Below are 26346 nucleotides of genomic sequence, written 5' to 3' on the forward strand. Positions count from 1 at the left end.
ATTCATGAGGACCATTCCAATTTCATGGCTGAAGTACATCCTTTGCTCAGCCAGATTTATTGGGTTGCTGTTTTGGTGCAAAAAGAAGCCAGCCAAACAAAGCCACTTGTAACTACATCCATCTCAGTTCAGCTATGCAGTGGTTTATAATAATACTTTGATTATAGCTTGTGAAACCATGACCACCTTTTTTACTGGTTGAAACCATTCATGTTTTTCTAATGCGTTCTTCCTTTGCCAAACAATTTCAACCTTTCCCTTTTCTCAGTCTTCATTTCAGGGTGAATTATGAACGATGTGATTAGAAATGTAAAATGGGAATGCTGAATAGACTCAATTAGAGATGATATAAGGTGCAGAAACTGAGGTTATATCCACCCTACCATCTCTGAAGACAGGCCTCACTGGACTCTAATCTGCACCTCTTTATCTCCTGTAAATCTATTTACCAAGCCTTGAAAGCATTTCTCAATGTTTAAACTCTATTTAGAACCCCTCCACCCCCACCCCCGCCCTCCTGTGTCCCAAAGAAAAAAGCATTTAATCTCCATCAAAGTGTTTAAAATAAAATACTGTATGTGTATTTGGCTGCTTTAAATTTGATTACTATGGGGGTAGGATTGTAGCAATATTCCAAATAAATAGATTATGATCCACAAATAAATGTAAAGCTATTCACAAAAAATAATCGTATCCACAAATGAATAGAATGATATCCACAAATATATGTTAGGAGTTTAACAAAAAAGAATTAAATTCACAAATATATAAAAAATAGATTTGCTAGTAAAAAAACATATTCACAAATATGTTTTTATGTCACAAGCACAATTCTGCCTGCATTCATTTGTGAATCGCTTTCTGTACATGTGTGAATTGCTTTCTGCGCATTTGTCAATAACCTCACGCATTTGTGGATTTTGACACAATTCTAGCGTCACCACTGCAGAAAAATCCACAAATAGGTCGACTCCACCCACCGTCTACTTAACCCAATCAGATAATGCCCGTGTTGCGCTAACCAATCGCAGGACGCTCTCTCTCCAACCAATCACGTTTTGCATAACAACCAGGGCGGGAACAGACACATGAACGCGAGTCACTCACTACAGTCTCTTCAACATGGCCGATCAGGAGGAGTAAAGACAGGTGAGTGATGCTAATTGAACACAGTAATTAACTGAAGTTTTACCAGGTTCTTGATATGTCATTATATGTCATAACTACTGAGGTAAAGTTAGTTTGACAATTTACACCATGATTGAATCAGTTATTATTTGCTACCAAGCACCATTTCGAAGACTGTCGCATTTGTCAGCCACATACATCAAGGGTGTCTTAATTCTAAAATGGACCATTATTCACTGTGAGGTGTAAATTGTTGTAATTTCTTTACTTTTGAATCTAACGTTAATGATTCAAACGAGGCAACTTCTATGACGTATGTGCCCTACAAAATGCGACCTCCTTAAGGAAGCAGCCTTCGAAACAGTCTGTGGTTCCCTTTCAAGGGAACTTCGAACTGCGTCCTCTGAGGGGACACTATGGGAACACCTCGTCGTGACCCGTGTCTGAAGCATACTTTGAAAAACGCCAACGTGTTGGCCGGCGACAGCCTCTGACGTCACTACCAGCGCGACTATAAATACGCGCCCGTAGGACCCGTCAATATCTTCTTCGTCTTCAGTTGGCTGTTTGTTTGAAGCGTGCATCTGAGAAACGACCAAGACGGTAAGAGCGATCTATTACTGTTTTCATCATGGCTTCCACTAGCAAGGCGTTTAGACAGTGTGTGCATCCGTGTCAGCGTTATCTGACACCCGATGACACACACACTCTTTGCGTCTCTTGTTTGGGTGAAGAGCACGCGCGCGATGTCCTTGAGGGGGCGGTCTGCGTGCACTGCGAGCGTTTCTCTCTGAGAAAGCTCCACTCTCGTTTGTCTCTCTTTTCGAGGAAAGAGGGACATCCATCTGGATCCCGCGGCTCAGGTCCCGCCGTTGCCGAGGCACGGAGGAGAATGAGCTCGTGGGGATCACAAATGGATCTCGCTGAGGAGTGTAGAGAGGGACCTTCCTTTTCACACTCTCCGGCGGCGAACGAGAGCGAACTTCGGGAGGCAGATGTGGTATCATTAACCCATTCTGACACTGAAGTTAGTGCTCTGCTGGGTTCTACCCAGGAAGAGCAGGGGATGTCTGAGAGTGGTGAAGAAGCTGAGGCTGAGCCTTCTCGATCCTCCTGTCCCGCGTATGAGGAGCTGTTAGAGGTTATGGATCGCGCCACGGCAAAATTAGATTTGCCATGGAAGCGTGCCAGCAAGGTGGCGCCACGAGGTCGCCTCGCTGAGCGGTACTTGTCTGACCATAGCCCTCCAGCCCAGGTGAGCCTTCCATTCTTGCCTGACTTACATGCAGAAGTCGAAAAGGAATGGAAGAGGCCGTTTTCCTCTCGCATCCACCGGTTTCAGCATACGAGCTATGCTAATATCGAGGGCTTGCATGAGAACGGCTATGAGAGGATGCCCCCTGTAGAAGAGACGCTGGCTTGCTATCTCTCTGTGGGGCAAACGTCCTCTCTTAAATCTCCCGCTTTGCCATCTAAGCCCCTCCAAGATACATCCCGCTTAAATGGCAGGTCATACGCGGCAGCTGGTCAGGCTGTGGCTTCACTGCACACGATGGCGGTGCTCCAGGCCTACCAGGCTGACCTGCTGAAGGACCTGGATACAGGTGAGGGCCTTTCACCTGACCAGGTAGCCGAGCTGCGCCGCACCACAGACCTCTCTCTCCGAGCTACCAAGCAGGCCGCCTCCGCCATGGGCAGGTCTATGGCGGCCATGGTGGTGACGGAGAGACATCTGTGGGTGAACCTGGCTGACATCGGGAAAGAAGAAAGGGGGTTTCTTCTCGATGCTCCGGTCTCGCCTTCTGAGCTTTTTGGTACCTCCGTCGAGATGGTGGTCGGGAAGTTCAGGGAGGCAAGGGCGCGCTCAGCGGCCTTTAAATCCTTCATTCCACGAAGGTCCAGGTCCGAGCCCGAGCAACTCAGGGGTCCTGGCCCATCTCGATCTGAGGGTCGTAGAGGGGCGCAGAAGGCTAGTGTTGCGGCTCGCGCTCCTCCCCCGCCTAAGGGCAGGGGCAAGAGGAACCGCGGGTCACGGAACGGTAAGCAGGGTCTGAGGGACGTGATTCGGACGAGGCAGCGTCCTCGCCCGGGTCAGAGCGGTAGGATGACCTAGTAGCTCCGGATGTTTTTAACCTCTGTTTTTAACCTCTGTTTTTTGTCCTCCCCTGCCTAATTCCCCTGTAGCCACCAGCTTTCCACCTGATCGAGGTTAGGTGGACGGTCTCTCACATAACAGTCTCCTTCTGTACCTATGATGTTTTGGTTGGTTCTATGTTCATAGCAACCGCCTTACTGACGGTCCGGACCAGAAGGGGGCGCCCCGCAGTGGGACTCCAGTACAGGAGGGTGGGTGAGTACGTAACCCTTGCTCTACCTGTTTATGGACGTTATGTTGCTGGTGGTTATATGTCTACTAACAATCTCTGTGAGTTTCCTTTACAGTAGCTAGGTGGCCAAAGAATTGGCACAGCACTGCAGGGAATTCCATAGATGTCCGGCCAGGTCACCCTGAGGGGCCGCCTGGCCGCTTGGCGCATCCGGGGAGGTGGTGGTTACGGCAAGAATCTCTGTATTTACTGCCTCAGGTGATGCTCCCCTCGCCTAGAAAAGAGGGTTGGAGCTCACCACTCCCGTACGATTCAGCGCCTCTGCGATGCTTGGGAACCTCTCTGTACACACGCTTGCCTGTGTACTTTCTCAAAACCACATAGTGGTCAGTGTGCACGTTGACGCTTTCTAAAATCCTGTACGGTAGGGGTTACGCGCTTCGCTTCGTTCCCTTTCTTGTGATGATTAGCCCTGGGTTCCATGGGCTTCATTCAACCAGTGTGTATTTGTTATACACCTCAAGCATCGCTTCCCTTAACATGAGGGGCTGGGTGGACTCCCACATACTGTGGTTATCAGGTGGTAGGCTTCATCAGGCCTCCCTGATGGTGAGCTCCCACATACTGTGGTTGCCAGGTAGTAGGCCTCACCAGGCCTCCCTCGAGATTTAGCTCCCACATACGGTGCGTCTCCACTAAATAGCATATTGTGGTTTTCAGATAGTAGGCTTCACCAGGTCTCTCTGAAGACGAGCTCCCACATACTGTGGTTGCCAGGTAGTAGGCCTCACCAGGCCTCCCTGGAGATTTAGCTCCCACATATTGTGCGTTCCACTAAATAGCACATTGTGGTTTTCAGATAGTAGGCTTCATCAGGTCTCTCTGAATACGAGCTCCCACATGCTGTGGTTGCCAGGTAGTAGGCCTCACTAGGCCTCCCTGGAGATTTAGCTCCCACATACTGTGCGTTTCCTAAAAAGCGAGCTCCCGCGATTTGTGGTTGTCAGGTAGTAGGCCTCACCAGGCCTCCCTGGAGTTGAGTTCCATATTGCTTTCAGTTTCCACTGAGGTGGTTATCTGGTAACAGATAGTAGGCCTCTCTAGGCCTCTCTGTAGGTGAACTCCCACATATTGTGGTTATCAGGTAGCAGGCTTCACAGGCCTCTCTGAATGTGAGCTCCCACATACTGTGGTTGTCAGGTAACCTTTCAGTACACACGCTTGCCTGTGTACTTTCTCAAATCCACATGGTGGTCAGTGTGCACGTTAACGCTTTGCGCACTGTCTGAAATCCACGTAAAGTGGTAAGTGTGCACGCAAGACTCTGCGCACTTTTTGAAATCCACGTAAAGTGGTAAGTGTGCACGCAAGACTCTGCGCACTTTCTAAAATCCTGTATGGTAAGGGTTACGCGCTCCGCTTCGTTCCCTTTCTTGGGATGATTCGCCCCGGTGTTCCTTCGGCTTCATCCAACCAGCGTGTATTTGTTATACACCTCAAGCATCGCTTCCCTTAACATGAGGGGCTGGGTGGACTCCCACATATTGTGGCTGTCAGGTGGTAGGCTTCATCAGGCCTCCCTGATGGTGAGCTCCCACATACTGTGGTTGCCAGGTAGTAGGCCTCACCAGGCCTACCTGGAGATTTAGCTCCCACATACTGTGCGTTTCCTAAAAAGCGAGCTCCTGCGATTTGTGGTTGTCAGGTAGTAGGCCTCACCAGGCCTCCCTGGAGTTGAGTTCCATATTGCTTTCAGTTTCCACTGAGGTGGTTATCTGGTAACAGATAGTAGGCCTCTCTAGGCCTCTCTGTAGGTGAACTCCCACATATTGTGGTTATCAGGTAGCAGGCTTCACAGGCCTCTCTGAATGTGAGCTCCCACATACTGTGGTTGTCAGGTAACCTTTCAGTACACACGCTTGCCTGTGTACTTTCTCAAATCCACATGGTGGTCAGTGTGCACGTTAACGCTTTGCGCACTGTCTGAAATCCACGTAAAGTGGTAAGTGTGCACGCAAGACTCTGCGCACTTTCTGAAATCCACGTAAGGTGGTAAGTGTGCACGCAAGACTCTGCGCCCTTTCTAAAATCCTGTATGGTAAGGGTTACGCGCTCCGCTTCGTTCCCTTTCTCGGGATGATTCGCCCCGGTGTTCCTTGGGCTTCATCCAACCGGTGTGTACTTATTGTACACCCCCAAGCCCCCTCAACTTGGGGGGGCTGTGTGGGCAATTCTCGGGTAGTTCAGCAGCGCTCCCCTTTTCTGAAAGGGTCACCTATGAGCATGCTGCTCGGAGCTCGGAGTCTTCCTCTCTTGGGAGACTGATTCCCGGTTCTTCAGAGCGCTCCAGTACCACATACTGTTTGAGACGCTCTGTGAGAGCAGGCATCCTGCTGAGGCAGGGGCTGAGGCCTCCAATTGCTCTGCTCCCGGGCCATTCTTCTACGAGCTGCTCTGACAGAGTCCCACGAGAACCCCTCCTTAGAACAGTATTTTAAATCCATGTTATGGTAAGTGTGCACGGGAGTCTTTGCGCACTTTCTAAAATCCACATTGTGGTAAGTTCGCACGCTAGTCTCTGCGTTCTTTCTAAAATCCCTAGATGGTAAGGGCTTCGCGCTGCTGCTTCGTGCCCTTTCTTGAGTTGGTTTAAGCCCCGTTCATCTTGGGCACCACTCCACCTAGGTATCCTCGGATACCTATCTAGAACAGGGCGCCGCTACTAGAGTGCTGTGGGGACAGCCCTTTTGGCAGGTTTTTGCGAAAGCTAGCAGTAGCCCCTGTGTGACAGGCAAAGACTTGGTAGAGGAAAGTGCCAGGCTCTTAGCCGTATCCTTTTAAAGGAATCTTTGTGATTCCAAGCCTTTAGCTCTACCCCGGGCCAGGGCCCTACAGGATAAGTTGGGTATGTAGCTTAGGCCTTTGGCCGTAAGGGATAATGTCATAAGGCAGCCGTCAGACCGTCCCAGGGGCGACTCCCGGTGAAGAGAAAAGCGGTAGAGTTGGTACTTAGTGTTTGCCATGATTCTGGTCTGCACTCCCCTCAGCATGGCGGCGTGGGTATACTGTTCCCCATAGTGTCCCCTCAGAGGACGCAGTTCGAAGTTCCCTTGAAAGGGAACGTCTCAGGTTACGAATGTAACCATGGTTCCCTGAGAGGGAACGAGACACTGCGTCCTCTAGCTCCCTGCCATGCTTCGGACGCAAGCTTCACGAAGAAGATATTGACGGGTCCTACGGGCGCGTATTTATAGTCGCGCTGGTAGTGACGTCAGAGGCTGTCGCCGGCCAACACGTTGGCGTTTTTCAAAGTATGCTTCAGACACGGGTCACGACGAGGTGTTCCCATAGTGTCCCCTCAGAGGACGCAGTGTCTCGTTCCCTCTCAGGGAACCATGGTTACATTCGTAACCTGAGACGATTTATTTTACATTTAGAATTACTGAATTAGTTTATTAGATTAAATAAACTATTACTTAAACAATATTGAGTGCAAGATGAAGAATATGTGTGAAGTTGCGGGTAGATTCGATGTGCGCCTGTAGTAGAGTTGCCAACTGCCTTAATTATATACGTTTGGGGTAAGATCTTCCACTGCATATTATATGAGATTTGGTTTTCCCGTAATGAATCAGAAAAATGAACCCTTGTCCCTGTTAAACAGGCAAAACGATCGAAGGGGATTCCCCCTTGTCACCCCCCGCAGTGGCATCGTCTCTGATACTACGAGCATGCATGAACTGAACTGAGGGGCATATGCTGTTGTTACGTTACCTGTAATGCAATGTAATGCATGACATTTTAATTGAAATTAACTGTCGAAAAGAACCAGTTTTCGAAAAAAGAACCTGACTTCCCATCACTAGAGAAAAGTTGGCTTTCCTAATTATTATGATCACTTGTATGTACCTGGAATGGTTACTCCATGTAACTTTAAACTACAGTCTGTCCAGTTAAATATTTGGCTGTAGTTTGTGTTTAAATTTCTGTTTGTTCAGGGCCTTTCTGCACAAGGTGAAAGTGCTGCTCGGGCATTAGTGCAGATAATCGCCAGGGATCTGACACCAGGGCCAGGCCGCTCCATTACTATCATATATAATGATCATTACTGTAGTAACATCCAAAAGAAAACTAACATTATTTTTAATTTAACTAGTGTTTCCCAGTTTTCAACCTCTCTGGTGTTTTCTGAACCCATCCGTCCGTCTGTGTGTTATTAAAACTTTTTTTTAAGGTAATTAAATGACCACTTGATGGCTGCTAAAAATCGAAAGTACTGTGCTGTATTCACCAATTATACTAATATATCATTATGAACAAGGTTTATTGCATTGACAAAAATGTTCTGTGTTTGTTATAATGCATTGTAGGACAGTGAGGCAGTAAATGACAGAGTAATCCACTTTCTGAAGCTTGGATTACCCAGGAAACCATCAGTAACATTTTAGGTGTCACTCATACAACTATAGTTCGTCGGATGAGAGAATGTGGTTGGCCAGTAACAAAATCCAATAATTAACCCTGAGGTAATTATTTCCTCTTACAATGCTTTGTTTTTTTTGCTGTTAGTTTAACCCCCCCATATTTAAAATGATTTATTTGTTTACCTTTAGACAAAGTATTCAGACTCAATGGCAGTTGAACAAGATGGTGGAGATGCTGACCATGTTCACTTTGCAGTCAATGTGCCTGTAATTCACAGGCTACAACTCACAAATGAGCAAATTGACCCACTGCAAGTGTTTGATTCATTTGGAGTAGATGTATACCTACAGACTCTCACATATGTACAGACTTTGATTGAAGAAAGGGATATTTGAAGTTTTATTTCTGCTGCTCTAATTTTGACAGCAAGGTTGTAAATGTGTGTATATATAGTTGTATATTAGGTAAAACGTACTCGGTTACTAAACGTAACCTCGGTTCTCTCTAGAAGAGCGAACGAGTACTGCGTCTTAGCTAAGACGCTACGGGAAAAGTCTCTTTTCACGAAATACTGAAGCAAAAAATTATCCTTAATTTTGTATTTTTGTAAAGCGCATTTGCAGCAGTACACAGCCATAGGCGAGACGGCTCGTTCGCTCATTGGCTTGTTCTGCGGCAACTGCACAGCCTATCGAAGCGCAGGCTGATGCAACATCAGACCTATAAGGGCGCTTCGCGCCCTTCTTGCCACTTCCCGCCGAAACGGGTGTGGCCCAACCTATAAAAGGAGCTCGAAAAGGCTGACTCACCTGATTTATTTCATCGCCGAAGCGAACCAGAGTGAATCGTACGCACGGCAGAGAATGCAGTACTCGTTCGCTCTTCTAGAGAGAACCGAGGTTACGTTAATAACTGAGTACGTTCTCTTACGAGAGCTCTCTCGTACTGCGTCTTAGCTAAGACGCTACGGGAACCCAATGTAAAACACAGTGCGCGCAGGGATCACACCAATAAACCTGAAGCAACGCCCAGGATTTACAGTTCACAGTCACCTGAGGGACTCACAGAGAGTCCAGGACAGAAAGGGGGGAAAGCCCTCCGTCACATATCTAGCAGCATCCGTAGATGTGGCAATATGACATCACACAGCCGAGGCAAGGCCTGACCAATGTGGCAATGCCGGTCTTACGCAATACTGCCCATATAACAGTCGGCAGCGCATAGCGCTCGTGAACTCAGAATTCCCCTCAGGGCCTGATTCGACTATACCGACAGCAGCCTTGCTTGCAAGGCGGGAACCTCCAGGTTATAGAACCTGATAAATGTAGACGGCGAGGCCCAACCTGCCGCCATACATATATCCTGCAAGGAGATCCCAGTAGACCATGCCCACGACGAGGCGACGCCTCTTGTGGAGTGTGCTCTGACGCCCAACGGGCACTGAAGGCCCCTGGAAGCGTAAGCTAACGCTATGGCGTCAACTATCGATCTGGATAGAGTCTGTCTCGAAACAGCCATTCCCTTGGAACGTCCACCGAACGAGACAAACAGCTGCTCTGTCTGCCGAAAGGGAGCAGAGCGAGACACATAAGCTCTTAAAACCCTGACAGGGCAAAGAAGACTCGAGTCTCTATCCTCTCCTGACACCGGCAGGGCAGACAGGGCAATAACCTGAGCCCGAAACGGCGTGTTGAGGGATTTCGGCACATAACCGTGCCTAGGTTTGAGTATGACCCTTGAGTCATTAGGCCCAAACTCCAAGCACGACTGGCTCACCGAGAGTGCGTGCAAATCACCCACACGCTTCACTGAAGCGAGAGCCAACAAGAATACTGTCTTGAACGACAGATGCTGAAGGCTAACCGATTGGATAGGCTCAAAAGGGGGACCCTTCATGGCCTCCAAAACCGCCGCGAGGTCCCACATAGGGACTGACGGAGGTCTGGGAGGATTCAGCCTCCTAGCTCCTCTGAGGAACCGGATGACCAAATCATTCCTTCCTATTGACTGACCGAGCGCTGTTTCAGAAAACGCTGCGATGGCCGCCACATAAACTTTGAGCGTGGATGGGGCTCTGCCCTTATCCAACAGCTCCTGTAGGAAGGAGAGAACCTCTGTCACCTCACAACTAAGGGGTGAATAACCTCGAGCTGTGCACCAGCTGGAGAACACCGACCACTTCGAGGCATACAGACGTCGTGTCGACGGAGCTCTAGCCTGAGTGATGGTGTTTAGCACTCCCACTGCGAGATCAGCGGGTAACCATTGAGCGCCCACACATGGAGGGACCACAACTCCGGTTGAGGGTGCCAAATAGAGCCCCTGGCCTGCGAGAGGAGGTCCCTCCTCAACGGTACTGGCCACGGGGCGACATGTGCTAACTGCATCAAATCTGGGAACCATGGTTGGTTCTTCCAAAGAGGTGCTACAAGCAGTATTTAACATCTCGTTTCTCTCACCCGTTCTATCACCTGCAGAAGGAGGGAGACGGGAGGGAAAGCATAAAGCGGGCAGCACGGCCATTCCCGTGACAGCGCGCTTTCGTTCTTGGAAAAGAACGCAGGGCAGTGAGCGTTTTCGTGGGACGAGAAGAGGTCCACCTCCGCCCTGCCAAATCTCTCCCACAACAGCCGGACTGTTTGCGGGTGTAAAGACCATTCGCCCGTAGGAACATTGCCTCTGGACAGCCTGTCTGGACCCAGATTGGACCCAGGCACATGCACTGCCCTCAGCGAACGCACGTTGCGCTGAGCCCAAACCAGGAGGCGTTCCGCTAGCCTGTACAGGTTTCAGGACCCGAGACCGCCTTGGCGATTTATGTAGGACACCACAGACATGTTGCCCGAACGGACTAAGACGTGGTGATCCTTGATTTGGGGACAAAAGAGCATCAGCGCGTTCTCCACTACCAGCATTTCCAGACAGTTGACATGATGGAGCTTTTCCCGTTCTGACCATAGGCCAAAGGACGGTCTGCCCTCGAGCAGCGCTCCCCATTCCGAAGTGGAGGCGTCCGTCGACACCCTCTTCACATTCGGGGAAGTCCCCAGGCTTACACCTGATCGGTACCAGCCGTTCGCTGTCCAAGATGCCAGAGCTGTGACATAGCTCTGATTGACCTTGAGATGCAGCCGGCCAGAAGCCCCGTCCCGGCGCTTAATCGACTGGGGGAAGGCTGAGCAGGTCCCGTGGGACTCGATATGTCTGCGAGTAACTGTGGGCTGCATATGTGCACATTTACCACTTTCAACTCGCTGTCTGCCTGTGCAGAGCGTACGTGCACGGGCCTCGTTTTTACAGAAGCCACGCGAGCCCTGTGTGCAGGGCTGTGCTTACATGTGGAGATGGGCACTGAGGAGTGGGCATCGTCACTGCATTTATAGCACCATCGGCCGTGGCCGGACGAGCGTGCACGGGTTTTGTTTTTACAGAAACCACATGACGCGTGTGACATAGTAATTGTGGGCACTGAGGGGTGGGCACGCTTACTATGCAGTGTGCGCGATCGACTTGAGTCGCTTTTATGGGCGCAGGCCCTGTGTGCAGGGCTGTGCTTACATGTGGAGATGGGCACTGAGGAGTGGGCATCTTCACTACATTTATAGCACCATCGGCCGTGGCCGGACGAACGTGCACGGGTTTCGTTTTTACAGAAACCACATGACGCGTGTGACATAGTGATTGTGGGCACTGAGGAGTGGGCACGTCTACTATGTAGTGCGCATGATCGACTTGAGTCGCTTTTATGGGCGCGAGCCCTGTGTGAAGGGCTGTGCTTATATGTGGAGATGGGCACTGAGAAGTGGGCATCATCACTACATTTATAGCACCATCGGCCGTGGCCGGGACACCAGAAATTACACCTTTTTCCGGAAATGTCTGGGTAGCCGTGATAACGGTTTTTGTGTGCAGGCAAGCGGGCAACCGTACAGGCTTGCGCATTGCAAAAGACGCTGAAACAGTCACAATCTCTGGAACTGAAACAGCGGCGCGCTTAGGTGAGAGCCCGGCCACAGCGGAACTCGTACACCGGCACTTCGATGAAGCAGCCATCGTGTGTAGTGCAGACGCAGCGTCATGCAGCATGCATAGATGGCTTTCCTAGGATAGCTTCGGGGCTCCCGGCCTCACCGTAATCCTCTGCCGCGGTCCCCGCGGCGCGGGGCGACGGCCGGTAGAGCGAGAACGGGGGTCTCGAGCTGCGTTGCTGAAGCTGTTGTGATAATGGCTTTTGTGTGCAGGCAAGCGGGCAACTGTGCAGGCATTCGCCCCGGCTCCTTCTCGATGTCAGCTCGTCTGCTGGGCTTCTGAGCAGAAGGCGCGAGATCCTCGGAGCTCGCCCAGCCCTCACTGACCGAAGCTAGCAGAGAGCGTGTGTCCTCTTCCCCCGACGCGGCCCTGAGATCGACTTCCTCGGACGACGCACCGGCAAACAGCAGGCGCTGCCCACCGGGAAGCGATGCAGGGGGGGGGGGGGGGGGCGGTGAAGCAGGGCGAACCGGCGAGCTCGGTTGAGCTGAAGACGGTTCCGGAATCCGCTGGGAGCGACGCTTTTACGGCGCCTCAGCGCAGCGGAGAATGCAGGCTCAGAGAAAAAGGCCAGACGAGTCCTCAGAGTCACCATGGCAACAGCTCGCAGTGAGGGCATCCGCCGTCAGCGAGCGCGAGCGCTGCATGATCTTCACCCAGGCAGGAGACACAAATGACGTACCGGTCTCCCTCGCTGAGTGGGGCTCTGACGAGCCGCAGGAAGGCATCTTAAAAAATACGCGAGCTCTTTTACGAGTGTGTGTCGCAGGGCGAACACACACACACATAAAGAACAGTTGGATATAACAGAATTGAAAGGATATAGGCGCCGGACAGCGCAGCAGGAACGGCAGTTGAAGGCAGCGATGCCAGCAGCTTCAGAATGGCTCGTCCCGCTGATATGCTTTCTCAGATGGCGCTTGCTTCCTCCGTGATCCAGCGATGCGTGAGCTTCGCTGAAGAGATGAAAAATCAGGTGAGTCAGCCTTTTCGAGCTCCTTTTATAGGTTGGGCCACACCCGTTTCGGCGGGAAGTGGCAAGAAGGGCGCGAAGTTGCCGCAGAACAAGCCAATGAGCGAACGAGCCGTCTCGCCTATGGCTGTGTACTCCTGCAAATGCGCTTTACAAAAATACAAAATTAAGGATAATTTTTTGCTTCAGTATTTCGTGAAAAGAGACTTTTCCCGTAGCGTCTTAGCTAAGACGCAGTACGAGAGAGCTCTCGTAAGAGAACTTGTGGAAACAACCTTTTAAAAGACATATGTAAAATAAAGACAGACTCTGAAAAAGAATTACATTTATTGCAAAATGTTATTGAAGTAGTTTTTTTTATTACTTGTAAATAGAAAGAAAATGTACATAGAACCAGTGTCCAGACTTAAACAAGTCCAAATCCAGTGGAGGATGTGTTTGCACAAGCTTGCAATGTAGATGCAAAGTTATCCATTGTGGTTATTTCAGCTGGTATCATCAGGGTCCTGCTGCAGGTAGAAGCCTTGAAGTATCTTCCATTCCAAACTTTTACCTGGAGATTCTTGGATGGGACTTCCCATCCAGTCCAAAATGATGTAAGCTTTTGTAGCTGGTCTGTAGTATCTGTGTGGAAAAATAATCAGAAGATGCATACAAACAACTCTTAACATTTTATGGAAGGTTGTATGCATTAAAACGGTCAAACTGTAATTAGTAAGAGTCTTAGAAAGAAAAGTTTGAAAAATACTTTTTACAGGATTTATATTGTAATTAAACCATTTATAATACATATTAAAACAATGATTATTGCTAATTTGATTTGCAAAGTATTCATAAAAAATTATAATCTTAAGAACATCTAAGTGTACTCAACTGTGCCCTGAGACACCATAAAACTAAAATGTGCTTTTAATATACTATCTCTATTTAAATCAAAAATGTATTTAGTTACCACTTACAGTACACGGAGTTCAGTTGTACTATAAGTGGTAACTAAATACATTTTATTAATACTTCCAATCATAGTAACCTAGACGACATACCAATTTTGCTCAAATGTGCTTTATAATAAATTGGTCTCTATGAACAGGCTGTGGTCATGTCATGCATTACATTGCATTACAGGTAACGTAACAACAGCTTATGCCCCTCAGTTCAGTTCACGCATGCTCGTAGTATCAGAGACGATGCCACTGCGGGGGGTGACAAGTTTAACAGGGACAAGGGTTAATTTTTCTGATTCATTACGGGAAAACCGAGTCTCATATAATATGCAGTGGAAGATCTTACCCCAAACGTATACAATTAAGGCAGTTGGCAACTCTACTACAGGCGCACATCGAATCTACCCGCAACTTCACACATATTCTTCATCTTGCACTCAATATTGTTTAAGTAATAGTTTATTTAATCTAATAAACTAATTCAGTAATTCTAAATGTAAAATAAATCCGCAGACTGTTTCGAAGGCTGCTTCCTCAAGGAGGTCGCATTTTGTAGGGCACATACATCATAGAAGTTGCCTCGTTTGAATCATTAACGTTAGATTCAAAAGTAAAGAAATTACAACAATTTACACCTCACAGTGAACAATGGTCCATTTTAGAATTAAGACACCCTTGATGTATGTGGCTGACAAATGCGACAGTCTTCGAAATGGTGCTTGGTAGCAAATAATAACTGATTCAATCATGGTGTAAATTGTCAAACTAACATTACCTCAGTAGTTATGACAAATAATGACATATCAAGAACCTGGTAAAACTTCAGTTAATTACTGTGTTCAATTAGCATCACTCACCTGTCTTTACTCCTCCTGATCGGCCATGTTGAAGAGACTGTAGTGAGTGACTCGCGTTCATGTGTCTGTTCCCGCCCTGGTTGTTATGAAAAACGTAATTGGTTGGAGAGAGAGCGTGCTGCGATTGGTCAGCGCAACACGGGCATTATCTGATTGGGTTAAGTAGACGGTGGGTGGAGTCGACCTATTTGTGGATTTTTCTGCAGTGGTGATGCTAGAATTGTCTCAAAATCAAAATGCGTGAGGTGTTCGACAAATGTGCAGAAAGCAATTCACACATGTACAGAAAGCGATTCACAAATGAATGCAGGCAGAATTGTGCTTGTGACATAAAAACATATTTGTGAATATGTTTTTTTACTAGCAAATCAATTTTTTATATATTTGTGAATTTAATTATTTTTTGTTAAACTCCTAACATATATTTGTGGATATCATTCTATTCATTTGTGGATACGATTATTTTTTGTGAATAGCTTTACATTTATTTGTGGATCATAATCTATTTATTTGGAATATTGCTACAATCCTACCCCCATAGATTACTGTCACTTTTGTAAAACAATTAATTGAGCTGGTAAACATTTCTTCACTATTTATTCTGTTATGATCACAAAGTATGGCTTGGCGATATATCTAACGATATTATCATGTGCATCTAGTCAGTAAATCTGGTTCAATGATTAGCACTAAATATCCATCACCTGCTTTCAAATGGAGCGGCATTTAATAAACAGAGCCGTAGATCACTGACAAGCTACGCAATATCGTGTTCATTATCGTGGATGAATCGCCTTGAGTGACTACTGACTAAATGTGCATGATCATATCATTAGATATATCGCCCAGCCCTATCACAAAGTGGAACTTTCGCCTTAAATTTCTATGAGATATTATAAATAGTACATATGCAGTGGCCACTTAATCGATATTTTAAAATGTTAATGCATTAGATAAGAAAATATGTCATGTTGCATATAATATAAAGAAATATAGCATAAAAATGTAAACAAGGTTAGGCTGCTTATAGAAGATGCTACCATGTACTAATGATGCTTATTCGTATCTACCTCTTAATTTTTAAGTGTGGTTGCAGTTTTAAATACTTTTGGTGCCACTGTATAATGTCAACACTTTCGAACTCTTCATGAAATTCTGTGGGGGTTTATATGGTGACTTAACTCTAGATGTTGTCTGGCTGGGCTTGGGTCCAGACAGAGACCTCAGGAATGAAAAAACAGACTTCTGTTGATGTCACTGTCAAATGCGTTGTTATTATAACAGAAAACTTAGAAGGTAGAGATACTCATCTCCTTTGGCCTGCATGGTGATGTGGGGCTCAGCAGCCAAAGGGAGAGAAAAAAAAAGTAGAGCTGTACTGAACCCCAGTAATGGAAAATGAGAGTCCTCATTGTTTCATCAGAGTGAGCAGGATCATGTGAAGGTCCAGGTACAAGACAGCAGGGGGCTGAGAACTGACAGCTTAGTTGAGACCTCTCTAGTAATTCCAAAATCATTTACTGTGGCACTGCAAGGGTAGGGAATCGAAAATCGATTCCGATTCAAGAATCGGATACTTAAGTTCAGGAATCAGATACTATTTAAATTTAGATTCCGCTTATCGACTCCTTTGTACTTTTTTTTTTTTTGTCCATCAGTGAGGACTGGACCTAGCGATCTGTCAGTGCCTTGTTTGCTAATCTAAGCGCTCCAAAGTTTGGCTACATTTTGTGATCAGAAGACCAAAAAGTAAGTAGAGTATCTGTGATAGTTAAGCTTGTTGCAAGAGAGGTGTCACCACCAACATGACAAAGCACTTTAATTTAAGCCCATAAATAATAATGTACTCTTTCGAATAAATTTATATTGTAATGTACTCATTCTAATATATAAAGAAATCATATTTAGATTGCTGGTAGGTTATCAATGCACAAATTAACACACTCTATAAATACACACAAAAATAAATACATACACAGCCTCTCTCTATCTCTCTCATAAATGAACACCTGATCAATTACACTGAGAATAGAATATTGAAGTGTATATCTCTAAACTGTAAGCTAACTGTCGTTTTCAGAAAGCAAGCATATTTATCCACAGTGGAGAGAGAGTGTGTGCACAAGGTTGCCAGGTTGACAAAGATAAGTAACACACTTAGCAGATTTTTTCATATTGCGCAAGTGGGAAGCTCTGTTTCGGGGATTAAGTCTCTTTATATCAGGCAACCCAGTTGTTTTCCTCTGCGGCCAGAATAAACTTTGTTTTAGCCTATATATTATGCTCCATTTGTTATTTTTTACAAACTGTGCACTTTTCTACTAAATTTTAAATGTTGTTCTTTTATTCAAATTAAGCGCGGTCCACTGCTGCAAACGTGCCACAATATCGATAAAGGGCCACTGTATCGATACTCGTATCGTCAAATCTCTGTGACGATACATCGTCGTATCAATGTATCAAACACAGCACTAGTAGGCTATACCGGTCCACTCCGCTGTTATGCCAAAGCAGTTTTTGCTCATGTGAAGAGGATGATCTTTTCTGTCTATATGCAAATGCATGTAAAGTACAAGCCTAGATTACATGTATAAATAATAGCTTAACATTAAAATACATTGAGAATATGGAAACATTTGGATTTGTGCTAAATGAGATGTGAGCTATAACCTCCAAATAAATCTAGCCAAACCTGCGCTCGCTCCATCCTCGTATGCACACACGCATGCACTGTCAAGATTTAATGCAAAAACAGTAACCAGCAGGATCAAATTAAGTACTGGTCATAATACTCACATAAAAATGTTTCATGTGAGCAACAGTCTGTTTTGCTGCCGCATAAGTGGTGATGGTAGCGGTTCACTGACTGAGCAGCACATCCACACGTGCCACAGCTACGTTTTGAATCATTTTATTTTAGATGCAATAATGTGAGTTAAAAATATTGCAGTTGTGTTTTAAAATACAACAACGAGCAGCACCACAAAAACATTTAAAGAGGCACGTTCAGTCGTCTCCGTGACGGGATAAGCCATCAATCAAGACAGTAAAATGATCTCAAATGTAAGGTGCGCTCTCTTAATTTTATCAAATTATCATAATCACATCTGTTTATTTTGCAGTCCCGCTACTAGCATTTTAAAACCCTTTAATTTGGGTGAGAAAGCGGTTTGTTTCTTTGTTTTTTTGAATGGCTTTTGCAAATCCTTTCATGCCGGTGACTGCATTTTTCAGCATTAATGTTAACGATTAATTGATTAATTGATCGTTAATTCAAACAACATTAGATCATGGAAATAATTGAAAATTGACAGCGCTATTTGTAAGTCATATCTGCTAAATCAATATAAATGAAATTGCGCTTTGATTTTAAGCCTTATAAATGCAGCAGTGAACTCACTAAGCATGGCTGCATGAATTAATGGATTTACATTACTTATGATGCAAAATGCTTCAATGGTTTGTGTAAAGAGGCCATTTGCTGAGCTATAAAGCATTAAAAATCCCCATCGCTATATGTTCACTCACAATAACGCTGATCTATAATTATTAAATCATGGCTCACTTAATATGATTGGGAGAGGATAACTTTCGTTTGACTTACGCTGATTTGTAATTTGTATTATTGCCGCTATCTGTCATTAGATTAGAAAGTTATTAACTTTAGATTTAAACATCCCAGGGCTCCAATGATTATTAGAGCATGCCGGATTATTGTGACTGTGCTTCGTGAGCACACTGTTAGTTGGAAATAATTTGGTGAAGATCATTTTAAGCCATCTGTGTTGAAGACAGAATATCGTTCAGAATATAATACTGGTTGCCCCTTACTCATCTTAAGATAAACAAAAATAAGTCAAACCACCTGCCTCTAAGATGACACAGAGTTGACAAGTACTGTCTGACTCTTTAGACATTGAAGGGATGAGTTTGTATTCATTTGTGTTGTCATAATTTTTCTATAAAGAGTTTTTGTTTAAAGCTCTTGAACATAAAACATTAGATACCTCACAGGGATTTTCAACACCATAATGCTGGACCATATGCAACAACTGCACAACCAGCCAAGCATTAGCAGCTACCTACCCATATATGTATTGATAGCCTGAATGCACTGTAAGTTGCTTTGGATAAAAGCGTCTGCCAAATGCATAAATTTAATTTAATTTATACATACACATATATATATATATATATATATATATATATATATATATATATATATATATATATGACAACTAATATATATGTATATATATGTACAGTACAGACCAAAAGTTTGGACACACCTTCTCATTCAAAGAGTTTTCTTTATTTTCATGACTATGAAAATTGTAGATTCACACTGAAGGCATCAAAACTATGAATTAACACATGTGGAATTATATGTGGAATTATATACATAACAAAAAAGAGTGAAACAACTGAAAATATGTCATATTCTAGGTTCTTCAAAGTAGCCACCTTTTGCTTTGATTACTGCTTTGCACACACTTGGCATTGATAAGCTTCAAGAGGTAGTCACCTGAAATGGTCTTCCAACAGTCTTGAAGGAGTTCCCCGAGAGATGCTTAGCACTTGTTGGCCCTTTTGCCTTCTGTCTGCGGTCCAGCTCACCCCTAAACCATCTCGATTGGGTTCAGGTCCGGTGACTGTGGAGGCCAGGTCATCTGGCGCAGCACTCCATCACTCTCCTTCTTGGTCAAATAGCCCTTGATGCCTTCTGTGTGACTCTACAATTTTCATAGTCATGAAAATAAAGAAAACTCTTTGAATGAGAAGGCGTGTCCAAACTTTTGGTCTGTACTGTATATGTGTGTATATATATATGTGTGTGTGTGTGTATATATATATATGTGTGTGTGTGTATATATATATATATATGTGTGTTTGTGTGTGTGTGTGTGTGTGTGTGTGTGTGTGTGTGTGTGTGTGTGTGTGTGTGCGTGTGTGTGTATATATGGATGGATGGATGTATGTTTGAGTGTGTAAAATGTATAAATAAATATTTAAAGCTTTATATTTAAATATATGTAAACAAATAAAAAAGATTTATAGAATATTTGTGTATGTTAATGTGTGTAGATATGTGTATGTCTAATTTCATTTTGTGACTAATTTCAAGCATTTAAGGATAAACTTTTAGATCAAAAGGTTTTAAAGATCAATAGAAGGAACCTTTTGAAAAGTCCTGTCTTAAGTATGATTTGCACTCTCATTTTGATTTACTGAATCTCAAATTTTTACACATTAGCCAGTCTTAATTAAAACTGTTCAAATTAATTCCCAGCCGTTCCAATACTATGGACGTCTTTAAGTCGTACTATTAAATAATGCTGTCATCATGCGTGTCTAATTAATTAGTCACACATTGCTCAGTAATTTCATACAGCACTTATGACTTTTGGTTTGATCATATCTTTTTCATGTTCTCCCCTTAGCGACCCTACGCAAGCACAGTGCTTCTCACTGGCGTATGCAGAAGATCGCCCAGGAATCTGTTGACAGCTCAGATGATGAGTTTTTTGATGCCCGAGGTAAGTGTCACTTGTTTCCAACCTTTTGTAATAACCTGATGGCTTCAGCTCTTCAGCATCTGTGCCCTACTCTCTCTCTCTCCCTCTCTCTCTTTATGTCCATCATATGATGTCTATTACAGGTGCCTCACATCATAATGGATGTATTTCTTCTGAATTAGGCACTAAAAAAAGCTGTAAACTTGTATGAAATAAATTTGTAAGCCTCTTTCATGATGAACACAAATGGTAAAATGTGGCTTTCTGTTACTTTGACATGGATTGTTGTGATGTGACCTAGGCGTGTGCGATATGATCAAAATCTTATATCACGATACGAGTAATTTTATTTATTGGTAGCAAAAAATATCACAATATAGTTATTTTTGCTTTAAATAAAGTCTTTATGATATCAACATTTTTGATACCATAGAAAGTTCATAATTCTGGTCACCCATCTCAATATCGCGAAAAACTAATACTAGCCTAAATTAATCAAATAAATTAAAAAAACAGTCAGCGATTTAAAAAGAATAAGAAACCAATTACATGCAAATAGAAGAAACAAACAAACAAAAAAAAAACTACAGTAGAACAAATAAATAAGAAATGCTACATACATTGTATTAATCAATCAAATGTTTAAAAACACTGCATATTATTCACTGTGTAAATTAAATATATATTTATTCTTATTAAAGTTACAAAAGTTACTTAGTCAAGAGCAGTGAGTTGTTTGATTAACATGAATGACAGACAGCAGGAATATTAGACAGCTGTCACTTTAAGAGCTGCCTGGATTCAGTATACTGTTGTGCATGTTTTCTTTCTCAGCTGTTTACTTTCACTTAGAGACTGCGATAGAGACAATAGTCATAATCTCTGTGACCTGACTGAACAGTGTAGACTATCCTTTAAACTATCACTTACCAAGTCTTGATTTAACTTGACTGTACTTTTGTTTGTAATAGGGTCTAAATAACAAGCATTTACAATCAACATGATGAAAGCTGGCAGCCATATGTGCTTGTCAGCTTATAAGTGTCCCAGCATCAGCGAAGCAATTGAGGCCCATACAATAAATAGCTCAAGAGTTGCATCTTCAGCAAAATGCCACCTTCAAACAAAATCCTTTAACTTTGCCTTCCTCATCATTGCAGCTATCCATTATATAGCATTTACATTTAGTTGACGCTATTATCCAGAGTAACTGACCATGCAGAGACAGCAACTTGAGGATCTGTTTCATACTAAAGCAGCCCATCACAACCCATTTTGTTTTTGCTAATGTGACTATTTTGTAATGGATGTTTAATGAAAAAATGTATGGTAGAATGTTTGTTTTTAGAATAACATGCTTTTATTATGCAGAATATGTTGAGGAACGTGTATTAGAAAAGTAAATACATTTTCAGTCCATGTTGGCCTTAAATGTAAGTAAGAAAGCAAAGAAAATAAAAATAACAATAATACATATTAATGTTAGTTTCTTGCTGTTTTTAGCACAATACTTGTGCTGTTCAAACCTGTGGCAGTCGAGTCCCAGTGCAGCTATTAACATTTGGTCAGTGAATGGAGTTGTGACTATAACAGAGAATTCTCCATTAGAGGTGCGAGCAAGATCACATCGTCTCTTGAGTCGCATCTCCAAATTAGTTACTTTGATTGTTTTGGTGTTCAAAAGGAAATTATTCTGCTCTATAATTCATTCACATAGTCTCTAGGATCTGCCCCACATTAGTAAAAACTTAAGAGTGGGTTGTAGCAGTGTATAATGTAATCAGTATCTTACAGTACATGTTTGCACATCTATCTTTTATGAGACACATTTCTCATTCATTCGTAATGAACCCCTCGCTTTACCGCGCAATACAGAACCTCAGTTAAGGACTAGATGTTGCAGCGGGATGGCGTGAGTAGCATGCCAGATAGTTCCCTAATGTGTTTTTGGCTGGTTTTTATTAATCCTTTGTTAGGATTCATTTATATATTCCTAGATAGCTACATTATTCCCTGAATCTCCTTATTTTTTCACAAAAAATAAGAAAAAAAAGTGCTGTACTATACTGTATAGCAGAAATAGCATTGCATTTTGCACATTTTGCAATTACGTTTTTATATATATATAGCATTTTAAGTGAGTCCAGCAAGTTGTTTATTATTATTTACACTATTGATTTTCTGTAAGGACACCTTAAATTGTTTAAAAGTGGCGGTAAACATTTAAGTGTTACAAATTATTTCTATTTCAAATAAATGCTTTTCTTATACAGTATTTCTCAGAGAAATAAAAAAAGAAACAGTTTAAACAAAAACATTTACTTTGATAATAATAAGAAATATCTCATTAGCACCAAATCATAATATTATAATGACTTCTGAAGGTTCACCAGACACTGAAGAATTGGTTATTTTAAATTGTAATATTTCACAATATTACTTTTTTTTTCTCTCTTTTTTTTTTTGATCAGATAAATGCAGCCTTGGTCAATATGAGGGATTCCTTTCAAAAACATTAAATAGGTACATCTTACTTACCCCAACATTTGATTGGTTGTGTAGTTATGTAAGAAGTGATTTTTGGACTAATGAGAATCCACTCTGGGCGGGGCCATCCACATTTATCAACATGCAAAACTTGAAAAGGTTTGTAGTCCTTCTGAAATTATGAGATTGTTTCTACTTCTAGTAAATGAACTTTTCCAAAGAATTTAACTTGATTCAAAGCATTGTAGATAATTGTCTTCTCTGAGTGTCATTTGCAGACTTGTTTTGACCTGTGAGAAGAACTCACAAATCACAAAAGAAATGTTGTGCACACTTGATGTTGTTTTCTAGTGGCTGAATGTTTGTTTAGCAATCACTTTTGTCAGGAAATCCACAGTCAAGTGTTTTGGCTCAGGCTTGGAGTGTGAATGTAATGGCTTTTTATGTAAGCGACACTGCAAGGGTGTGTTTGTGAAATCACAGAGGTTGTGTGTGTGAATATATGTCTCTGTGGGTCTGTGTGGATACTCTCTGTGACTGGCTGTTGTTGATTCCTCTTCACTGACCTGTGAGACTGACCCCTGTCAGTCAGTGTGCGCTACAGATGATCAGAGCGCCGAGCAGCAGGGAAATTGACGCTCATTACGATTCCAGCTTTGTCAGCCTGCATTCACCTCCCTGACACATGAGCCCCGTTCATGCATGTCAGACTCTCACTTGCCCTGTCCATGCCTCTCATAATCCGCTGGGTTGAACTCCTTCAAGTTGCTTCCTGGAGTGTCTCTTTATGGGACCCTGAGAGGAGTGACCAGAGCCTGAGCACCAAATGCAAGTTAAATTCAGAGTTGGTGAGTAGGCTAAATGTTACTTGCCAGTTGGCTGGTCAATTAAAAATAAAATGACTGTAATTGAATAAATACGATGTGCTGTGCATTTCAGTTTAAAGCCCTATGATTTTTGATAACAGTTCATGATAACAGTGTTAACAGATCGGTCCGCAGTAAATGCTGCTCAATGCAAACTCAAAAAAGTTGCTTCCAACAAGTATTTGAAAATGCAAATGAATGCTGAAAATTTTGCTGCTGACTATTTATTAGTTATATGTCCCAAATAACTTTTAATAGGAAGTACTTCAACACTGTGCTGGGGTATTTAAGGACAAAGCAGTTTTCATTAAGAATGAGTGCATTCAGAATAATTTTTAACTGACATGTTGGCAAATGTCAAAGGAGGTTAATTCAGGTCTATTATTGGAGCGTGTGCATTTGAGTAATGAGATTTGTCAGAGTGTGCTTAAACAGACCCCATTTGTATAACCTGGAATAAGATTGGTTCCTCATCTAAAACTGTGTAAATTTCAGTTGGAGACAGATTGCTGCATGCATTCGCAGCCATTCATTGTGACTCTTAATTGATTAGCATTACCTACACAGGCTTTGCTTTTTGAGCTGAAGTATTTTCTGTTGCATTGATTGTTCTCTGTAATCGGGTAGCCCTGGGCCCATTGCACACAAGATTAATCTGCACTGACAAATCATGAAGAAATCGGCTAGTTATAACTTTTATCAGATTATAAAGCACATTTAAAATTGTGTTACTTTGCATTTTAATATAGAGAGCCTGTTAATGGAAAAATCCATCTTACCATCAGGACTTTTTATGATTTTATGTATATCATTAGCCATCTCAGTGTTGACAGCTTGTTTTTTATTTTAATTTACGCAGTTTAATTGCATATATAATTGTTTATTAAGTGTTGTATTGTGGCATATATAGACACATGTCCAAGATAAACATTTTATTCTCATTACAAAACACAAATCGCGTAAGGAAAAGCTGTTTCTTAGTATTTGTGTCTGAGTTTTAAACTCCAGTGTTGGGAAGAAGGTCAAGACGTGTGATTTTCATAACCAAATATGGGCCTTCATTTGGAAGATTGTTTTACTGAAACTGTGTCAGACAAACAACGCTGTCTTATGTTCTTTGCCTCTTGAAAGCCACAGGCATCTACGGTCATATGCTGGTCATGGAAAAAAGTATTAGTAGGACAAAATATGTAAAAAAAAAATTAAGTCAGTGCATAGTGAATGCTGCTTGTTTTCTTACTTTTAACTTTTAACAAAGCTGACTATACGTTTTCCCATAACACCCCTTCTGCCCCTTGGTTATCTGATGTTCTATGCGAACACCGTTCTAAGCTTAGAGCTGCTGAAAGGGTGTGGCGCAAATCCAGAAATACTACTGACCTTAATATGTATCAGTCACTCCTATCTTCTTTCTCTGCTAATGTCTCCACTGCTAAAATGACATACTACCATAACAAAATTAACAATTCGTCTAACTCTTGCATGCTTTTTAAAACATTTTCCTCACTTCTTTGTCCTCCTCCTCCCCCCCTGCTTCATCTCTAATATCTGACGACTTTGCAACATTTTTAATTAATAAAATTAAACACATTAGTACACAATTTTCCACACCACAATCAGTCAAGCTCATATCACCAGCAAACTTACACTCATTTACATCCTTCTCTTCACTCTCTGAGGCAGAAGTCTCAAAACTCATCCTTTCTAATCACCCTACAACTTGCCCGCTTGATCCTATTCCATCTCATCTCCTTCAAGCCATTTCTCCTGCAGTTGTACCTGCACTCACTCACATCATCAACACATCCCTCCACACTGGTGTTTTTCCCTCATCATTTAGACAGGCACGTATAACTCCACTACTTAAAAAACCCAACCTCAATCCATCTCTTTTAGAGAACTACAGACCAGTTTCCCTTCTTCCTTTCATTGCAAAAACACTTGACCGAGCTGTGTTCAACCAAGTCTCTACATTTCTCACACACAACAACCTCCTTGACAGCAACCAATCTGGCTTCAGAAGTGGACATTCAACTGAGACTGCCTTGCTCTCAGTTGTTGAAGCTCTAAGACTGGCAAGAGCGGAATCCAAATCATCAGTACTTATCCTGCTTGATCTGTCCGCTGCTTTTGACACGGTTAACCACCAGATCCTCCTATCAACCCTACTGGCAAAAGGCATCTCAGGAACAACACTTGAATGGTTTGAGTCTTACCTATCAGATAGGTCCTTCAAAGTATCTTGGAGTGGTGAGGTGTCCAAGTCACAACATCTAACTACTGGGGTGCCTCAGGGCTCAGTTCTTGGACCACTTCTCTGTCTACATGGAATCATTAGGTTCTGTCATTCAGAAACATGGCTTTTCATACCACTGCTATGCTGATGACACTCAACTCTACCTCTCATTCCATCCTAATGATCCGACAGTAGCTATTCGCATCTCAGCTTGTCTAACAGACATTTCTTCCTGTATGATGGACCATCACCTTCAACTCAACCTTGCCAAGACAGAACTGCTTGTGATTCCAGCAAACCCATCGTTTCATCACAATTTCACCATCAAGTTAGGCACATCAACCATAACTCCTTCAAAAACAGCTAGAAGCCTTGGAGTTATGATTGATGATCAGCTGACTTTCTCAGACCACATTGCTAAAACTGTCCGATCCTGCAGATTTACTTTATTCAACATCAAGAAGATCAAGCCCTTTCTATCGGAACATGCTGCACAACTCCTTGATCAAGCTCTTGTTCCGTCCAGGCTGGACTATTGCAATGCCCTCTTGGCAGGTC

General features: G+C 43.3%; 1 protein-coding gene and 2 long non-coding RNA genes across 3 annotated transcripts in view; 2 read left to right on the top strand and 1 right to left on the bottom strand.

Moving 5' to 3' along the window:
- LOC132123614 (membrane-associated phosphatidylinositol transfer protein 3-like) overlaps window positions 1-26346 on the top strand; it is a 105088-nt gene that overhangs the window by 10673 nt on the left and 68069 nt on the right. The window contains exon 2 of the mRNA XM_059534377.1: window positions 20125-20220. Within this exon, the coding sequence (XP_059390360.1) occupies window positions 20125-20220 (96 nt within the window). The remainder of the gene's footprint in view (window positions 1-20124; window positions 20221-26346) is intronic.
- LOC132123239 (uncharacterized) lies at window positions 945-13164 on the top strand. Its single transcript, XR_009426476.1, has 4 exons — window positions 945-1149; window positions 7826-7981; window positions 8069-8344; window positions 13140-13164. It is a non-coding gene; the product is annotated as an uncharacterized LOC132123239 (long non-coding RNA).
- LOC132123240 (uncharacterized) lies at window positions 13267-14882 on the bottom strand. Its single transcript, XR_009426477.1, has 2 exons — window positions 14684-14882; window positions 13267-13506 (listed from the first exon to the last, which is right to left on the bottom strand). It is a non-coding gene; the product is annotated as an uncharacterized LOC132123240 (long non-coding RNA).

The sequence above is a fragment of the Carassius carassius genome, chromosome 41, assembly GCF_963082965.1.
Source record: "Carassius carassius chromosome 41, fCarCar2.1, whole genome shotgun sequence".
NCBI lineage: Eukaryota > Metazoa > Chordata > Actinopteri > Cypriniformes > Cyprinidae > Carassius > Carassius carassius.